The following is a 17,012-nucleotide window of genomic DNA, read 5'->3' on the forward strand; positions in this document are numbered from 1 at the left end:
TACTTTTGGCTGCTGGATTTTAGCTGTTAGTAATAGATTCGTCCAGTAAATAAACTGGGTATATCAAAAACTTAGGGTAAGGTACTTCGCTTTCTAGCCAGCTAATCGCTAGCCAGATTAGTCGGATCTTATCGCTCTTCGCCTTGAATATTTGGAGTGCTGGCCAGTTGGAAGTGCATTGGGTTAGTCTGCAAGGGATAGCGCTACCAAAATGAGTGGAAGTTCTGCTAATTCCATAAGACCTCTGCCGCCGGGCCTGCAGAAAGTGGCCATCGAGGAGCTGAACGAGGTGCCAAGTCGAGTGGAATCGGACATTGCTGCTCTGAAGGAGTGGCTGCAGAAGCAGCCGCATCTCTGCGCCTGTCTCGAGGATCAGTTCCTGCTCAGTTTCCTAAGGGGAGCGAAGTTTAGTCTGGAGAAGGCCAAGCAAAAGATTGATCGCTTCTATAGCTTGCAAGGCGCCATTCCGGAGGTTTTCAACGACCAGCGATTGGTGGACAACGCCCAGGTGCTGGAGATTATTCGGCTGGGGTATGTAGGTCAGCTTTCATGTCCCCAAACTCAAAGTATATCTATGGCTGTTCCTGCAGAGTGATTCTGCGCATTCCCCTCGAGGGGGAGGACACTGGCCCAGCTGTGACTATAATTCGAGCTGGCTCCTATGACACCAACAAATTCAAGTTCCAGGACATCATACGTGTGGGCTCCATGTTCGGAGAGATCATGATGCTGGAGGACGACAATGCCTGCGTCAGTGGCTACCTGGAGATCTTGGACATGAGCGGAGTGACGGGTGCAAATCTGTTTGCCCTCCAACCGCAACTCCTCAGCAAATTCTCCGCCTACGCGGACGAGGCAATGCCAACGCGCCAGAAAGGAATCCACTTCATCAATGTGCCCAAGGCATTCGAGACGGGTTTCAAGTCGCTGCTTGGTTGGTTTCCGGCGAAAATTAAGGAGAGGGTAGGACACTGCTAGACCCATACGAACATCTTGATAACGCCTTTCCTCTTAGGTTTCCGTTAGCTCCGATCCGGATGCTATCTTCCAGCGAGTTCCTAAGCACAATCTTCCTGTGGAGTACGGAGGCTCCAAGGGAACCATGAAGGATATCACCACTCAGATGGAGGCAAAGCTCTCTAGCTACCGGAGCTACTTTGAGGATTGCCAGCACTTTGGAACCAATGACAAGCTGCGCGAGGAAGCCGCAGTGGCAAACCCAGAAGAGAGCCACTTTGGTCTGGATGGCTCTTTCCGCCAGTTGGTCATCGACTGAATCGACTAAGCTACCTGTGCTCTTACCTTGGTCATAAACCTAAACCCAAAATAAAGTGCGATAAGCTCTGCTTTTCTTCTTGGCGACTACTTCAATGTGTGGTTATCTTGGGTAGCTTTCAGTCGAGCGCTTATCGATTTCAGCTAGAATTGCAAAAATGTCACGATGAAACATTCGTTCATCGACCGCCAAGAGAAGACCAACCAGATGCCGTCCATCCGACCCCTGAGCCCCGAGCTCCAGAAGACTGCCATTGAGAAGCTGAACGAGGTGCCACAAAAGTTGGACGATGATATTGCCGCCCTGAGAGATTGGATTAAGCAGCAGCCCCACTTGAAAGCCCGCACGGATGATCAGTTCCTGGTGAACTTTCTACGCGGCTGCAAGTTCAGCTTGGAAAGGACCAAGGCCAAGATCGATAGGTTCTACACACTACGGACCAAGTACCCGGACTTTTACTTGGGCCACAATGTCGATGTCGACAAAGCGCTGGAGATATTTAAATTGGGGTGAGCTGAGAATGCACAAGTCTTAAAGATGTATTTTCTAACCCGCTTCTTCAATCTTTCCCAGCACCATGGTGATTCTGCCACGTCCTCTAAACGACAATGGCCCCCGTTTGGCGCTGATCCGCATGGCCTGCTACGATCCCAGCCAATACACCTTTCAGGAGGTGAATCTAGCCGGCGGTCTCATGCAGCAGATTATGCTCGACGAGGATGATGTGGCCATTGTGAACGGGCTGATATCCATTCTGGACCTGTCCAATGTCACCACCGGGCACTTCCTGCAGATGTCCCCGTCTTTCGCCAAGAAGATGACCGTTTTCCAGGAAGAGGCCCTGCCCCTGCGACCACAGGGAATCCACTTCATCAACACGCCAAGTGGATTCGATACCATCTTCAATATGTTCAAGCCCATGATGTCTAAGAAGCAGCAAGGACGCGTAAGTAGCCCACTGTCCAAAACCTAGTTGGCCAAGTAATTAAAGACCTCCCACGCCCTTCGCCCAGCTCTACGTTCATGGAAGCAAATGGGAAGCACTCTACAGTCAGATCCCCAAGCAGTACTTGCCCGTGGAGTACGGAGGAGAGAACGGATCGATTCCGGAGCTGCTGCAGAGCTGGGAGCAGCGTATTCTGGCCTACCGCAATTACTGGGAGGAGGAGAAGAACTACGGAACCGACGAGAGCCTCCGAGTAGGGCAGCCCGTGGACTTCGAGAGTCTTTTTGGACTGCAGGGCTCCTTCAGGCAGTTGAATGTGGACTAAAGTGTCCGTCCTCCGCCAAATTGCTAAAAATAGCCTTGGCTGCAGCTCTTATCTGTAACAAAGGTAACAAAGGTAAAGGCTGTCGAGAGCTAAACGTGAATCCAATCGATTTGATAAGCCTAGCGATAAGAGCATAAAACAAACAAAAGCCCAACACAGTCCGCAATAAAGATAGTTAATTTTGTATTCAGTTGCACATTAACGGGTTTAGGATTTCAACTTTAGAATAAGTGCATGCACGGCTTATCAGAAGACCACCTGTGCCAGCAGATCAATGGATTCCATCCAGCGGAGAGACGCCATGACCAAAGCAGCAAATGGGTTGAATGAGAGAGCCAAACAATGCCAAGCCAACGAAAGCCAGAGAAAAGCCGAAAATAAAAGTTTTCCAAAACTATGTACAAGTGTCTACGGAAGACAAGAGAACTTCGCGTTAGACCAAAAATAAACCGATTTCCCGAGAGATCCGTGGAGAGTCCAACCGTACTGCGATCCGCAGTAGGAATTTGTGGGTCGTACGGATCGGTGCTTCTTTTCTCTGTACGGATCCCATCGGCATCGGCTTGCTGGGCAAACGGGAGAGTGCGGGGAAACTACACAGCATGGAACTTGAATTGAAAAACTGAAAAGTTTTCCCCAGTGCGAATCAGAAGGCGATCAGCGATCGGTAATCATCATTAACAGCAGCAGTCCACTGACCAAGTCCCGATGGGCCCATAATTTACCAGCGCTAATTGCCCACATGAAATCGAAGTTCATAATTGCTCGGACATGTTATGTAGTCCGCGTCTATAAGCAAGCGGAATCGCAGAGTTCTCGACAGGCGTGGCACGAGATTTGACGATGAGATGAATGCCCCGCCGGGAGCATCAGGGGCACCAGGGGCACCAGGGGCACCGGGCGGCGGTACCCAAAATAGTCTCGCGGAGTCGAGGCTTTCGGTGGCTTCCGCACCCGATCCCCTGGCTCTTTCGGCCTTGCCCCAGCAACCCAAATATATAAATATTTGGACAATGCACACATGTGTGCCACAGAGCTTGTCTAGTTTACCTGTTGGCTGCCCAGTAATTGCTCCTTTGGAGATTACCATCGATTACCGAATCGAACTCGATAGAAGGCGTGTTTATTTGAAGCACTTTGGCATCAGCACTAGGAAATTAATGCGTGAATATTACTTTGAAATAGCCTAAATAAATGTTCAGCAGCGGGACTACTACTACTACTACTAGCACGATTTCTAAGGGTATTCGCCACGGCGAAACGGCCTCCAAACAATTCCGCCCCATCCTTTATTTAGTTTCTTTTGCCTTTCATAATTTACAGCCAGCCGAGCGGTAAATTAGCCAAGGAAGGAGGCCGGAGGAGGGCGACCATGTCGGGCAGGCGGGCCCAATCGCTGCCGGCGCACATGTTGGAGCCAGCGAAGCCGCAACGCGGACGTTGTGTGGCTGCCATCTGCTTCTCGTGGAAGGTGCTCACCTGCATTGTGTCCCATGTGCTGCTCGTGCTCCTCGTGGTTTCCTATTGCGTGGGCGGCGCCTACCTCTTCCAGCACCTCGAACGACCCCACGAACTGGAGGTGAGTGGGTGTTTTTGTTTGGAAGCCCAAATTCTAGAAGTCCCTCCACAGGTGAAGCGCGACATACAGAATCTTCGCGTGAATCTCACCGAGAATATCTGGCTTCTGTCGGACGACGCGGTGGTGCTCAGGGAAAGCGATTGGATGGCCAACGTCAGTAAGCACCTGGCCAACTTCGAAAAGCAAATCCTTACGGCCATCAAGGCCGACGGCTGGGATGGCGACGAGGATCTGCGCAAGTCCCAGTGGACCTTTGCTGGATCGCTCTTCTACTCCATTATTGTGATTACGACCATAGGTGAGTATATCGAGTTCTTCACAGTCGGAGGAAAGTTCCAGTAAACATGCAAATTTATTTGCTTAATCTATCGTAAACTATGCCTACAGTAAGGTGACTACTTACAACTCAGCCTAAGAGAATGAAACAAGGATTCAGGAATTTTTAAATCGACTGCAGATCTGTGTGGTCGCAGGATGGATGAGTAGGAAAGTAATCGCTTCAGTTCGATATCTTTAACATATCTTCTTCCACTTCTAAACGAGAGGTTCTAGACCTTCTTACTGAGCTTATCATTCACTTTACCGGGTGACGCTGCCACACTCTTAGCGCTTTTGCCCTCGGCCACAGCTGGCGATTTCTCATCGTAGCCGAAGCCACCTAGCGGTGGAAAACTGCCGCCGTATCCTTGTCCCCCGTTGCCAACTCCCAGTTGACCTAAGCCCAAGCCGCCTGCCAGACCATAGCCCTCGGTGTACTGAGGTCCTCCAAACTGTTGGTTTGCGGGATACTGCGCCAGTCCTGGGAATTGGGCAGCTGCGCCCGCGAACTGGTTACCACCGTAGTCGCCACCCGGATAGGAACCGTAAGGGTATTGTCCATTGCTAGGGAACTGGATAGGGCCAAGTCCATTGCTAGGGAACTGGTTAAGGCCAAGTCCATTGCTGGGGAAGCTATTGAAGCCACCACCCACGTTGGCTCCGGGGAATACAGCTCCGGGAAGTGCCTGGCCTACGCCGCCGTATCCGCCTGGATATCCACCAATGCCGCTTTGGGCTCCAGAGAATCCGCCATAGCCCGGCTGATAAGGAGCAGGGTACAGCTGCGGTCTCCCTATGATTCCAGTGGGTCCTCCAGGTCCCACTAGCACGCCGGGGTTGCCGTTATACCCTCCCAGTCCTCCGAACTGCCCGGCAGTGCTCTGACCACCATATGGATTATACTGGCGGGTACCTACGTTGGGAGTGTCCGGTGACCTGGTGGGCTCCACATCGGCGTAATCCTCTATCTCATCATTCTCCGGTTCTCCGGGAAAAGGTCTTCGAGTCGTGGGCTCCCGCCTCAGCTTTTCGTCGTACGAATTCCTTATGGGGCCGCTGCGATCGATGTCCCGAAAGGAGCGCTCCCTGCGATTGGAGGATCGCCAGGCCCACTGGTCTCGATCTCCGTCCGAAGACTTAGCCGCCACCAATCCCAGAAGGCTTAGCGCGATGATGAGGCAATAGCTTGGCATGATTGGTACGCTTCGTTCGTCGATCACACACTGACCCGTATTTTGCGCTTGGTCGCGGCAAGCTCCCGCAGCAGAATAGTTCGGAAATGTGACCGGCACACACTACTTATATAACCGCACCCGAGAACCGAAAAACAAATACCAGCAGCAGAGACATCAGCGGCGATGACGACGCACAAACTCAGTCAAGCGACGAGGGCAGCCGCAGGTGGGGATTCGGAATCGGCGACTGGCCGACCAGTGAATCAACGATCGTGGCAGACAGAAATCTTCACAGATCTTCAGAGATTCACGTATCGCTGATTCACCTGAAGCGCGACCAGACCGCGATCCGCCCAGGAACCAATGAGGCAAGCGGATGAATCGGACAATTGGTTTTGTCCACTCAGCGATCACGTTGAAATCGCATAAATCACGGTAATTGACCACTGATCGGCCCAAAAACGATTCCTGGGAATCAGCGTGAGTTGGGCAACGCACGCCCATACTCCCTTTTGCAGGGCGGGATTCGGCTCGGACACAGTTAGGTGAGCAGCCAGCACGTGGGTGACCTCTAAAAATGGGTTCATTTGGCAGGTGATGACTTTCAAGGGGAGCGAGGGTGTGTGGAGCGTGTCAAATGAAACCAAAAGTGGAATGGCTGCCATCCAATTGTCTGTGGTCAAAACAACAGCAAGGTCAAACGCCACTGACCGATCGTGATTATCTTTTCTGACGTTTCAGATTTAGATTTAACGATGGGAATTTCTGATTGTTAGTATACCCTAACAGAGGGCTTAAGTGGTCCAGAAGGGAAGTAGGTAGGTAGGTTTTAAATCGGCAGAGTATCGAAGGCTGTTCACAAATCAGAAGGCTATAATCTCTCCTGCATGGCAAGTATCTTTAGCCATGTACTTCTAGCCACTTAGAGCATTCAACTTTTCGGCTTGCGACTATCAGTATTCTGCATAAAGTAGTTTATTAAATCTAGCTCTTGATGATGGAGCTTAGTTTTTCGCCTTGTGCGTGCACATTTCCCCGCTATGGATTTGCGGCTGACACACAAATGGGTTTAGTGACCGACACCCATCAGATAGAACGCCGCGAAGAGGGCAGAATGCTATCTACGAATTTGCACACTTCCGCAAAGGCCAAAAGCGGCAAACTTGAAATACCATGTTTGCATTGTTGGCCGATTGCTATTTCCAAGCGAAAATGGGCTTGGCACAAAAATAAGTACGGATGGCTTGGGTCTTAGACTCATTAGCATTTCAAGAACTTTGGGGTCACAAGGTTGAAGGCGAAGCTCAAAATCAAACTTACCCTTCTGTGAAAGAGTAATTTGGCATTCCTGGTCATTCTCCGGACAGGCTATGGCCACATATCGCCGCGCACGGATTGGGGCAAGGTGACAACCATTTTCTACGCCATTGTGGGCATTCCGCTGATGCTCATCTGCCTGTCCAACATTGGCGACGTCATGGCCACATCATTCCGGTGAGTCGACATCGATGAACTGAGAATTAAATAAATTAATTTTAATGTTTCCCAAATTATACATTTTAATCCTCACCCGTAGGTTTCTGTACTGGAGAATTTGCTGCTATGTGTGCACCCGCACGGCCAAACGCCCGCGGAATGCCCGATCCCGGCAGAGATCGATGCGGTCTCAGCGCCATGCCCGTTCCCAGCCGCCTCCCTCGTTCCGGCGCTCCATGAAGATGACCCAACGGTCCGGGAACGACTCGGGCCTGGGTCCTTCTATGGGTCATGCCTACTCAGATCCCGACCTTCGCATGGGCAGGGGTTACGATGACCGGGAGTTCGGGCATCGGAGCAGTGGCGGTGGACGTAATCGTCGCCAGCAGCAGCAGCATCAGCATTCACATCACGATCCTCGCCAGCGGCACACCATTTACGGAGACGGGTACGAAACTCAGACCCTGAACCGATCCAACCGCTACAGTAGTCGGCAGAGACAACGGGATCGGATGAGGGACAGGCACACAGTGGAAAGGGAGCGCTATTCCCGATCCCATTTGGATGCTGGATCCATTGAGGACTTCAGTGACATGCAACCTACAGCCAAGAGAGCGGCCAGTGTGCGTTCGGTTCGATCACCCCACAATCAGGAATCTTCGAAAGCGTCCAGAGAACTGCATCGACTTCACTCGGCTCCTGGGAGAAGTAGGGCCAAGTCCGTGGATCCCAGGCACGTTTCCTCGCATTACGAAGACGTCGACGAGGACGTGGTGAGGAAAACACCCATCATACCAAACAGGTATGCTCTAGATGACTTCGGTGGCAATAGGAGGCCAGCAGCACCAAGGAGTCAATCCATGCCAAGATCTGCTCACCAAAGGCAGCGCCAGAAAGATAGAGAACGGGAGCGGTCGCCCCAACCGCCAGCGCAGAGTTCCTATCGCCAACACCATGACAGAAGAGCTGGAAGTCTGGGCAGGCAATCCTCTCGCTACGGCAACCATCTCGAGCTGCCCGACTATGATGCTCCACCGCCGGGACGGGATCATCGGCGGGATAGGCGTGGCCACTCGCAAGGTCGCTACGAGGACTACGTAGAAGAGAGCTTCGATGAGGGATCCCTTTACGGAGATAATAACTACGAGGATTACCCACCTGAGCGCCACCACTCCAGGAGTCGCGAACCAAAAAGGAATCGCCGAAGAGAACGGGCTGAGCGTTTGCCCCCTTCCCCGAGAATAATGTCACCAATGGGATTTCCGGTCCAACGGCAAATCCGTCGGCGTCCCAGCTACGATTACGACGACGATGACTCCATGTACGGAGATGAGTATGGGGACTATGGAGATCTGCTGCCCAAGGATCGCCCTGTCCCCATTTGGCTATGCGTCTTTTTGGTAGTCAGCTACATCCTTGGCGGAGCTGCTCTTTTTGCGTACTGGGAGAACTGGTCCTTCTTGGACTCAGCCTACTTTTGCTTCATCACTCTGACCACAATTGGTGAGTGTTTCTCCCGTATACCTATTCCATGCGTACTTTTTCACTATGTTGTTCCATACAGGATTTGGTGACTTTGTGCCCGCAAAAGGAGTCAAGGATGAGTCGGAGCAGTCCATTGCCTATTGCTCGCTGTACCTTCTTTTCGGCATTGCCCTGTTGGCCATGAGCTTCAACCTGGTCCAGGAGGAGTTCATTGCCAATGTCAAGGAGGTAGCCCGCCGTCTGGGCATTCTCAAAGACGATGACGACGAGCAGGACGAGGGTTAGTAATAGATAGATAGATATTGACATCTGTCTTTTCCCCAACATGTTGGGAGGGATAAACTAATTATAAGCTTTATGATGTAAAAGGGAACGCACTTTAAAAGATGGCTAGTTTATATGTTTAAATGTTTTATGAACATAACTTGAACCAATTTGATTTCACAAACGAGATTATGTTTAGTAAAATAGTTAAGATTATATTAATTCTAAAGCCCTTGTTTCGAATTAATGGCATCATTAAAAAGAACTGTTTTCTCTTCTTCACCGGAAAAAGTATCAAAGTTTGAGAGAAACCTCTACCCAAATCACCTTATGATATATGTACCTTAAGCCTGCACTCAAACTGGAGGTTTCTTAACTTTACATAGCATACTAAGTTTATTTAAATAATAAATGTACGAAATTCCAAAGATTGATAAACAGATAAAATGAATATCCAGAAGAGCCAAACAAACACATCGATCCGAAATCCACTAACATAAACGGGTTACTGAGTAGAGTACTATTGTCATCGAACGCAATCAGGCTATGTTTTCTTTGTTGTGCTAAAATATTGAGAATAAAAGCAATGATAATTTATCCCTACCCTTTATTTGGTTAGTCATTAGCGGACTTGCACTTGACTTACCCTGCCGAAGGCTGGAGAGCCTCGCGGTGATGTTTTCCTGGGTGTGAGGGAACGTGACAACGAGCTGCTTCGTTTTCCACCTGTAACTGCGGGCGGCTTCAGGGCGTTCGAATTGGAGTTGCGGGTGGTGCCGCAACCACGCTTCACGTTGACACCATCCACGGGCTCAATGGGCGTGGAGTTCATAATGGTTTCAGTTTCGGACAGCTCCTGGACGGATTGCAGGGAGTCGTCATGCTCACCCTCGCTGCACTACGAATTTGAAAATAAAGTTAGTTTCCGACATACAAAGTTGTAGGATTTAGGGTTACCTCATCAATAGTGGCCGTGGTGTCCAGATCTGACCAGTCCTGCTCTTGGCGATAGCGCTTCACAATGTCCTGATGCGGAGACGTGGCCACCAGGTTGCGTGGATAGACGAAATCTCTTTTTGAGGGGGTGGTCCCGGTTGGGGCGTACGTTTTCAACTCCGACTGCTGGAAGCGTACAAGCTCTTGCTCGCAAATCTGCAGTTGCTGCCGCTGCAGTGCAGCATGCTCCTTAGAATGCCGGTTCGACTCTTGGACAAGATCGCTGGCAACGGTGGCATGACCAAGGAATCGCTGTCTGTCCTCGGTGATTAGCTGCTGCCTTGCGACCACCATTTGCTCCAAGTTAACTTGGGTTTTCTCCTGAACCGCCTCCAGCTGCTGCTTGCTTTCCTGGCAAATGAATTCCACCTGACTGTGGTGCAGGCGAACGAAAGCAACATTTTCATCTGTCTCCTTCTTACATTCCTGGTTGAGATTCTTCATATGCACCTGGAGCATAGAACAGTTGGCCACGCCTTGGTCCAGGCAAAGCATTCCCGCCTCCATTTGACTGCTGAGCTCCGCTTGTGCGGATTGAGAAGCTTCGATACCCAACTTTTGGTAGTCTTGGATACCAGACTTAATATCATCGATGCGTTGATTTCTCGTCAGTCGACTCTCCTCCATCTTATTAATGTGCATGGACATGCTAATGCTATTTTTCGCTCGCAAGTTCTTGATCTGGTCCATCTGCATCATCATGGACTCTAGGAGATTTTCCTCCTGCTGTGCCAGAGCTCGTTCGTTCGCCAATTGCTCTTCAAGCTTCTGCAGTTCCTCCGCATCTGGCAAACTCATTGCCCCGACCTGTTCCAACTTTTGGTGCATTTGCTTCGCGTGTTCTTCCAGGGACTGTAAGCTGCTGTTAATTATGTGGGCGAACTTTTCCTGCATAGAGTCCAGCATGGCTTTGTGCCGCTGGTTGTTCTCCTCGATCTCCTGTAGGTTAGACTGAATTTCTTTGCTCATCAAGAGCTGTCGCTGCTGCATCTGCTCCATCAGATTTGCGACATATTTCTGAGAGTGCTGATCGCTGATCTTCAAAACTTCTGCTATTAACTTATTTTGCAGGTTGGTCTGCTCCTGTAGCGATTGGGCGCACACCTCCTTAAGCATTTCAATACTTTTGCTAGAATTGGTTGCGAGGCGTTGGCAAACATTGCTGGAGTTTACTGGAGATTTATACAATTCGTTTAATATACAAGAATAATATACAAAATAATGTCTGTATATAGCTTACCCATTTCCTGGCTTAACTGCTCCTTGAGGGCTGCCCGCTGATCCTGATACAAACTGAGGCTGCCACCAATCATTTCCAAATTGTCCTGCATACGATCTTTAAACTGATCGCAAGATCGGCGAATCTTCTCGTCCACATCACGCCTTCTTTCGATAGTTCCGTGCAGCTGATGAGTATCACCCGTGGCCAGATCAGCAGCGGCTAGGATTTCCTGAGCCTGTGTGGTCAAAACCTGCTCCGTTTTCATGTGCGAGGCGACCAACTCCTTTTTTTCTTTGTAGCGTCGCTTGGTTTTTGTCAGCACTTTCTTGGTCAGAAGCAGAGTACCCTTCGTGTTCATTAGGTTCTCCTCGGTCTTCTTTAGCTCCTGCGTTTTCTCCACAAGACTCATGCTCACCTCGCTGAAGATCTTCTCCTTGTTCTGGAGTTCGTCCTTCAAAGCCTTGAGCAGCAGCATCTTTTCGTTAAGCTCGCGGTTCTGGGATTCCAACTTCAATGTTATCTCCCCGTAGGTTTCCTCGGCCAAATAAATGCCATTCTTGTCCCTGGCCGCCATAAGATCTCTTTTGAGCTTGTCGATTTCCTCAGTGTATTCCTTGAGCACGGTCTTCTTGGTCAGCTTTTGATTAACTTCGGGCTTGTTTTGAATGTTCTTAGCGCGATGAGCATACTCTAAAGTGCTTAGGGTCTCTTCGATGTCCTTGTGACCCGGCGATATGGTGGCTATGATGGACGTCTTGGTCCTGCCACCCAGGGATTCTTGCAGCAGCCTAGTCAGTTTTGATTCACGATATGGAACGTGAGGAGCGCGATCGACCAAAGCGGTAATTACTCTACCGAGAGTCAAGAGGCTCTGATTAATGTTCACTGTTTCCCGCACACGTATTCCCTTTTCATTTCCCGCCTTTGAAACATTTTCACTGCCCGCCAAATCCACCAGATTAAGTTTACCGATTTTCAGCATGTCCTCTCCTTCAATGCCATTCTCCCTGATGTGCACAACTATAGAAAACACGGTGTGTGAGCGTGAGGACTGGGCATTCATCAAGGTTGTGGCTGTTTTGCGACGCTCTTTTCCCTTCTCCAGCAGCTTGTACACATCATCCTTGCTGTGCACTGGTATCTCCTCCAGGCCCTGGATAATAACCGATCCCTTCTTAGTGCTGTCATCAAAAATACGTATCTTGGTGGTGTCATCAGTAGACAGAAGATCGCATAGCTCCTCGTTGTACAGCTCCAGGTAGGAAATGCGCATCGTGTACTCAACTTCCATCATGCGCAGCTCATCGAAAAGATGACTCAGAGCTCGCGGTATGATGCCGATGTCAGAGTCCTAAGCGGGAATTCGAATTGGAAAAGGTTTGATTAGCGCTTCTTAGAAGAGGAAAGAAAACTGGTTTTGATAGCCTTGGGCCAGATGGCTAAGAATGGCAAAGACCCTTTTTTTGTCTTGTTAAACGCCGAAAGTTAGGATGTAGGAGCCTATCCTAAAATGGTCGACTGGTAAAATAGTTCTGATTTCAATTTGGAATCGAGTGGATTAAGACGTTTGGCTGTTTTTGTACACTCACATCTTCCCAGGAGGATTTCAGTTCGGCAGTCTCATTGCCCACCATGGTGTGGGTCTTTCCTGTGCCCGTTTGGCCATAAGCAAAAACCGTGCAGTTGTAGCCATTGAGAACCTCCTCGATCAGCGGAGACACCACGACAGAGTAGACGTCGCACTGCTTGGACTCGGGGCCAAAGCTGCGGTCAAAGGTGAACTTCTTGGTGAGCTTGGAGTCCAGCGTGTGGCGGGTGAGCACTTCCCGTGGTCCGACCACATCCACGACTTCGGCTGATCGGATACAACGTTCCCGAGAATTGAGTGGTCTACAAAAGATATAGGATGTAGAACTCTTCCTACCGGCTTTGGTTACATATACAAACTTACCTGACGCGCACATACACCTGGATGTTTTGGTTTGACTTCTTTGGCGGCTGGCGTGACGTATTCCCACCAGATACGTCCATTTTGATCAATTAAAAGAATTGACTGTGGTTTTAGCGCGTACAGTCAAAAAAATGACGCTCGGCGTTTGCACTAGTATGCGTGCCCGCGTGATTGATTCCTGGAAATCCGTGTGCTTCACTGTCCACAGAACTAAATGCCGATAATTGTAACTACTATTTACAGAGGGGTGGGGTGGCGTGGAAAACTAATTTTTCGCACTATTTCCAATGAGAACAGCGAGAAGCGTCTTCAGTTGTCCGTTCAATTTTAAAATAATGCGCAAATAGTGTGACCGCAACTGGGCACGTTAAAAATACCATCTCTGGCAGAGGAAATATACTGGAAACTAGTTTTGAGTATTGGAAAACTACAGAATATACGATTTACTTAAACTAAATAATTGTGTAAGTTTTATTTGTTGTACGTTAAACCACTAATTATGTATAGTAAACTATCGAATAATTCAGACTAAGCTATGTGGGTTAGAATGCCCTGCCTCACGAGAGACTCCACCTGAGCGCGGGGCAGATAGTGCTGGCTGTTCTTCTTCAGGTGGATCACCTCGCCGTCGTCCAGCTCGAACTTCCCATAGTCCTCCATGCAGCGCACCTCGATGTAGAGGGACTTCGGAGGACGCAGGTTGTTGGTTAGGTCGATGGGCAACCCCTGGTTGTAGCCCGCACTGCACATGTACGCAGCCAGGGACTTGGAGTAGTTGTTGAAGAAGGTGACCTCCGGTTCGCAAAGTGCCTGCTTGATGTCCCCGGGAATAATGGGTCCAAACTCCCACCGGAGGGCCTTTATCCTCTTGCACCGCTCGTACAAGTAGGCCAGCAGGCACCTCTTGTTCCGCTGGAGAGCTGCATGTCTGAAGTTGAGAAGGGGCCACAGACTGCGATCCCCGGAAGTATTGTAGGTGGAGGCCTGAGCCACGTTCTCCTCGAATATCGCCTTGATCTCCTCCAGCACCTGACGTACACCGTCGTCGTCGAAGGCGGGAATGGTCTGCGATGATCTCTCCAGTTCCTTCAGAAGGTCGAAGGCTTTCTCGCCGAACAGTTTGGTTTGTCGGCTCATTGTTGATCTCCTCTTGTTTTTGTTTGGTGATCTAGCGATGGTTTCGCGCCAAAATGTTCGTCAATTTTGTGGTATCAATACTTGATATCGATTCACTGTGTTTTCAGAAATATACCAAAAGTTCAAATTCAGTGCCCCAGTAGCCAGGGCTTATTAAAGAAAAATTTTGAAAAGGTTATTCAACAAAATTAAGCTTTTGTGGCTCAAATTATGCCGTCCTAGACGAAAATGACATCTTGGTTAAATTGGTGCAACTTCGAGAGCGCAGTACCTCATGCAAGTAAGTGTGAACATCCCCAAGTATCGAACACATCAACTCTCCGCTGTTAGGCCAGCTGGTCCATCCCTATCACACACGTAGTGGCTAAAAGTTGGCCAAAAAATCAGATGAACGGCGAATAGTGTGTTAAATCAATAAAAAACGAATAACCAGCTGATTGTGTGGCTGATTGTGGTGCTGTGCGTGTGTGACAGCGGTGATAGCGACAGTGAATTCCCTAATACAGGAAGTGAGCAATCCCCACAAAGCAACGCGGAAGCAGCACTGGCTGTAGCTATTAACCCTTATTCCGTTTTTAACCCCTAGCCTTCGAAGTGGGCCGACCACCGCCGACCGCCGCAATCATGGACAGCAGGGTGGAGAACGCCGTGTACGATGACATGAACCTTTACATCACTCCGGAGAGCTTCATCATCGAACCGAATGGCGGAGCAGAGGTGTTGGTAGTCGGGCGCCACGACAAAGTCACCAGGGTTCAGCCAGCAAGCGGAGGTCACTTGGCCAACCTTCGGCCCACCAGGAGGATTTGTGGGGTACTGGGCACCATTCACCTTCTGAACTGCAACTACCTTCTGGTGGCCACTCACCGTCTCTTCGTGGGCGTGCTCAATGGCGCCGTCGTGTGGAGATTAGCTGGCTATGACATCATACCCTACATTCCCAATGCCTTCCAGCGCAAGGAAAACGAAACGTACTTGCGAATGCTACGCCAGACACTGGACTCCAAGTTCTTTTACTTCTCCTACCGGTACGACCTCACCAATTCGCTCCAGCGGCAGCGCCAAGTGGCCCAATCGCGGCCAGAAGTGTCCGGATTGCTCCAGAGCGCTGAGCAGCGATTCGTTTGGAATGGCTATGTGCTGCGGCAGTTCAACTGCGATAAGATGGAGAAGTTCCAGCTGCCACTCGTTCTGGGCTTCGTGTCCATCAACCAGGTGGAGATTAACGGGCAGACATTCTTCTGGAGCATCATCACCAGGCGCTCCGTGCAGCGGGCGGGCACACGACTCTTCTGCCGAGGCAGCGACGAGCAGGGCCATGTTGCGAACTTCGTGGAGACCGAGCAAATAGTGGAGTTTAACGGGCAGCTGACGGGATTCGTGCAGACACGAGGCAGCATGCCCTTCCATTGGCACCAGCTGCCCAATTTGCGGTACAAGCCGCGACCCGTTCTGGTGCCGGGCAAGGATCATCTGGCCGCCTGCACGCTCCACTTTAAGGAACAAATCAGGCTGTATGGCAACAATGTGGCTGTAAATCTAGTGGATCACAAAGGCGCCGAGGGTGAGCTGGAGGCGACTTATGCCCGCCTGGTTCGAGAAATGGGAAATTCACAAGTGCGGTACGAGTCTTTTGACTTCCATAGCGAGTGCCGTAAGATGCGCTGGGACCGGCTGAACATACTCATCGATCGCCTGGCCCACGAGCAGGATCAGTTCGGTGTCTATCATGTCTTCGACGACGGCAAACTGGTGTCCACGCAGACAGGTGTCTTCCGAACGAATTGTATCGACTGTCTGGATAGGACGAATGTGGTGCAGAGCATGTTGGCCCGCAGATCTCTCACTGCGGTGCTCCAGAAGCTGGGAGTGCTTCATGTGGGTCAGCGAGTGGAACATGCTTCCCACATTTTCGAAAGCATTTTTAAGGGCGTGTGGGCGGACAACGCGGATCTGGTATCGCTACAATATTCCGGAACGTGTGCGCTCAAGACGGACTTCACCAGGACGGGCAAGAGGACCAAGGCTGGTGCTATGCAGGACGGCAAGAACTCACTGCTGCGCTACTATCTGAACAACTTTGCCGATGGCCAGCGGCAAGACGGCATCGATCTTTTCCTTGGCAAATATCTGGTCAACGACAGCGAGGGCGTTTTCGTGCCATCGCCATTGGACTCGAAGCGTGGTTGGCGGTTCTTCACCTTCCCCTCAGTGCTGCTGATAGCCGTGGCCATGTTCATGATCTCGATGACCTATCCGGCCGAGTTCAACACGGAGAACCTGCTGTTCATGCTCTTCTGGGGCGCAATGATCGCCGTTAGTGCCACGGGAATCCTGCACTTCGGCGTCGAGTTTGTGCAGTGGCCGCGGCTTATTCTGCCCATCTGTTTTCGAGACCAAGGGCATTAGTGTCGTCTAGCAGAGTCACTGGGAACTACCTCTGCCGCTAAATTGTCCCATTGCTCCAAGAAAGAACATTTTGTAAACCAATTCCTGTAATCGATTCGAATTCCTCTCAATTTTTGTTTTGTTTTATTCTGTTTTTGTTTAGTTGTAAAGCCCTCAAGTCCATTCCTTTCTGCAACTTGTTAGTTATCATACAAAACACAGAACACTTAGGCGAGCTTCAGGCGGCTGGGAAAGAGAATGAATTGGTTTTCGATCGGGCGAATTGTAGTGGTAAAGGTGCCGCTTATTAACTGCGATTAAATGCAATGTAGATCAATCACTTTTGTAGAACCATTTTATGACATTAAATAAAGTATTTTACGCATTGCTAGAAAACCTCAGTCCGGAGACTTCATAGTTACTTGTGGAGGTAAACTACACAGCCATAAAATGGCCATCTCTTAAAGGTTAAGA

General features: G+C 50.0%; 6 protein-coding genes across 6 annotated transcripts; 3 read left to right on the forward strand and 3 right to left on the reverse strand.

Moving 5' to 3' along the window:
- Positions 1–79: 79 nt before the first annotated feature.
- On the forward strand, positions 80–2,733 carry LOC6545497. The gene is made up of 6 exons (XM_001971063.3): positions 80–531; positions 591–963; positions 1,016–1,264; positions 1,424–1,785; positions 1,850–2,222; positions 2,290–2,733. Exons 1-6 carry the CDS (start codon positions 212–214, stop codon positions 2,545–2,547), a joined length of 1,935 nt encoding a protein of 644 aa, XP_001971099.2. The 5' UTR covers positions 80–211; the 3' UTR covers positions 2,548–2,733.
- Positions 2,734–3,031: 298 nt separating this feature from the next.
- Positions 3,032–9,441, forward strand: LOC6545499. Its single transcript, XM_001971065.3, has 6 exons — positions 3,032–3,214; positions 3,871–4,126; positions 4,178–4,424; positions 6,987–7,113; positions 7,196–8,598; positions 8,660–9,441. Exons 2-6 carry the CDS (start codon positions 3,920–3,922, stop codon positions 8,863–8,865), a joined length of 2,190 nt encoding a protein of 729 aa, XP_001971101.1. The 5' UTR covers positions 3,032–3,214; positions 3,871–3,919; the 3' UTR covers positions 8,866–9,441.
- On the reverse strand, positions 4,469–5,825 carry LOC6545537 (spidroin-2). The gene has a single exon (XM_001971066.3). It carries the CDS (start codon positions 5,635–5,637, stop codon positions 4,675–4,677), a length of 963 nt encoding a protein of 320 aa, XP_001971102.1. The 5' UTR covers positions 5,638–5,825; the 3' UTR covers positions 4,469–4,674.
- Positions 8,979–13,417, reverse strand: LOC6545538 (kinesin-like protein Klp61F). Its single transcript, XM_001971067.3, has 6 exons — positions 13,014–13,417; positions 12,652–12,952; positions 11,081–12,413; positions 9,802–11,012; positions 9,491–9,742; positions 8,979–9,407 (listed from the first exon to the last, which is right to left on the reverse strand). The coding sequence occupies exons 1-6, from the start codon at positions 13,091–13,093 to the stop codon at positions 9,384–9,386; spliced, it is 3,201 nt and encodes a 1,066-aa protein (XP_001971103.1). The 5' UTR covers positions 13,094–13,417; the 3' UTR covers positions 8,979–9,383.
- Positions 13,418–13,450: 33 nt separating this feature from the next.
- LOC6545539 (DNA replication complex GINS protein PSF1) lies at positions 13,451–14,439 on the reverse strand. The gene has a single exon (XM_001971068.3). It carries the CDS (start codon positions 14,148–14,150, stop codon positions 13,542–13,544), a length of 609 nt encoding a protein of 202 aa, XP_001971104.1. The 5' UTR covers positions 14,151–14,439; the 3' UTR covers positions 13,451–13,541.
- Positions 14,440–14,453: 14 nt separating this feature from the next.
- LOC6545540 (phosphatidylinositide phosphatase SAC1) lies at positions 14,454–16,939 on the forward strand. Its single transcript, XM_001971069.3, has 2 exons — positions 14,454–14,659; positions 14,737–16,939. Exon 2 carries the CDS (start codon positions 14,775–14,777, stop codon positions 16,557–16,559), a length of 1,785 nt encoding a protein of 594 aa, XP_001971105.1. The 5' UTR covers positions 14,454–14,659; positions 14,737–14,774; the 3' UTR covers positions 16,560–16,939.
- Positions 16,940–17,012: the final 73 nt, after the last annotated feature.

The sequence above is a fragment of the Drosophila erecta genome, unplaced genomic scaffold (assembly GCF_003286155.1).
Source record: "Drosophila erecta strain 14021-0224.00,06,07 unplaced genomic scaffold, DereRS2 tig00000021-arrow-pilon, whole genome shotgun sequence".
In the NCBI taxonomy this organism is placed as follows: Eukaryota; Metazoa; Arthropoda; class Insecta; order Diptera; family Drosophilidae; genus Drosophila; species Drosophila erecta.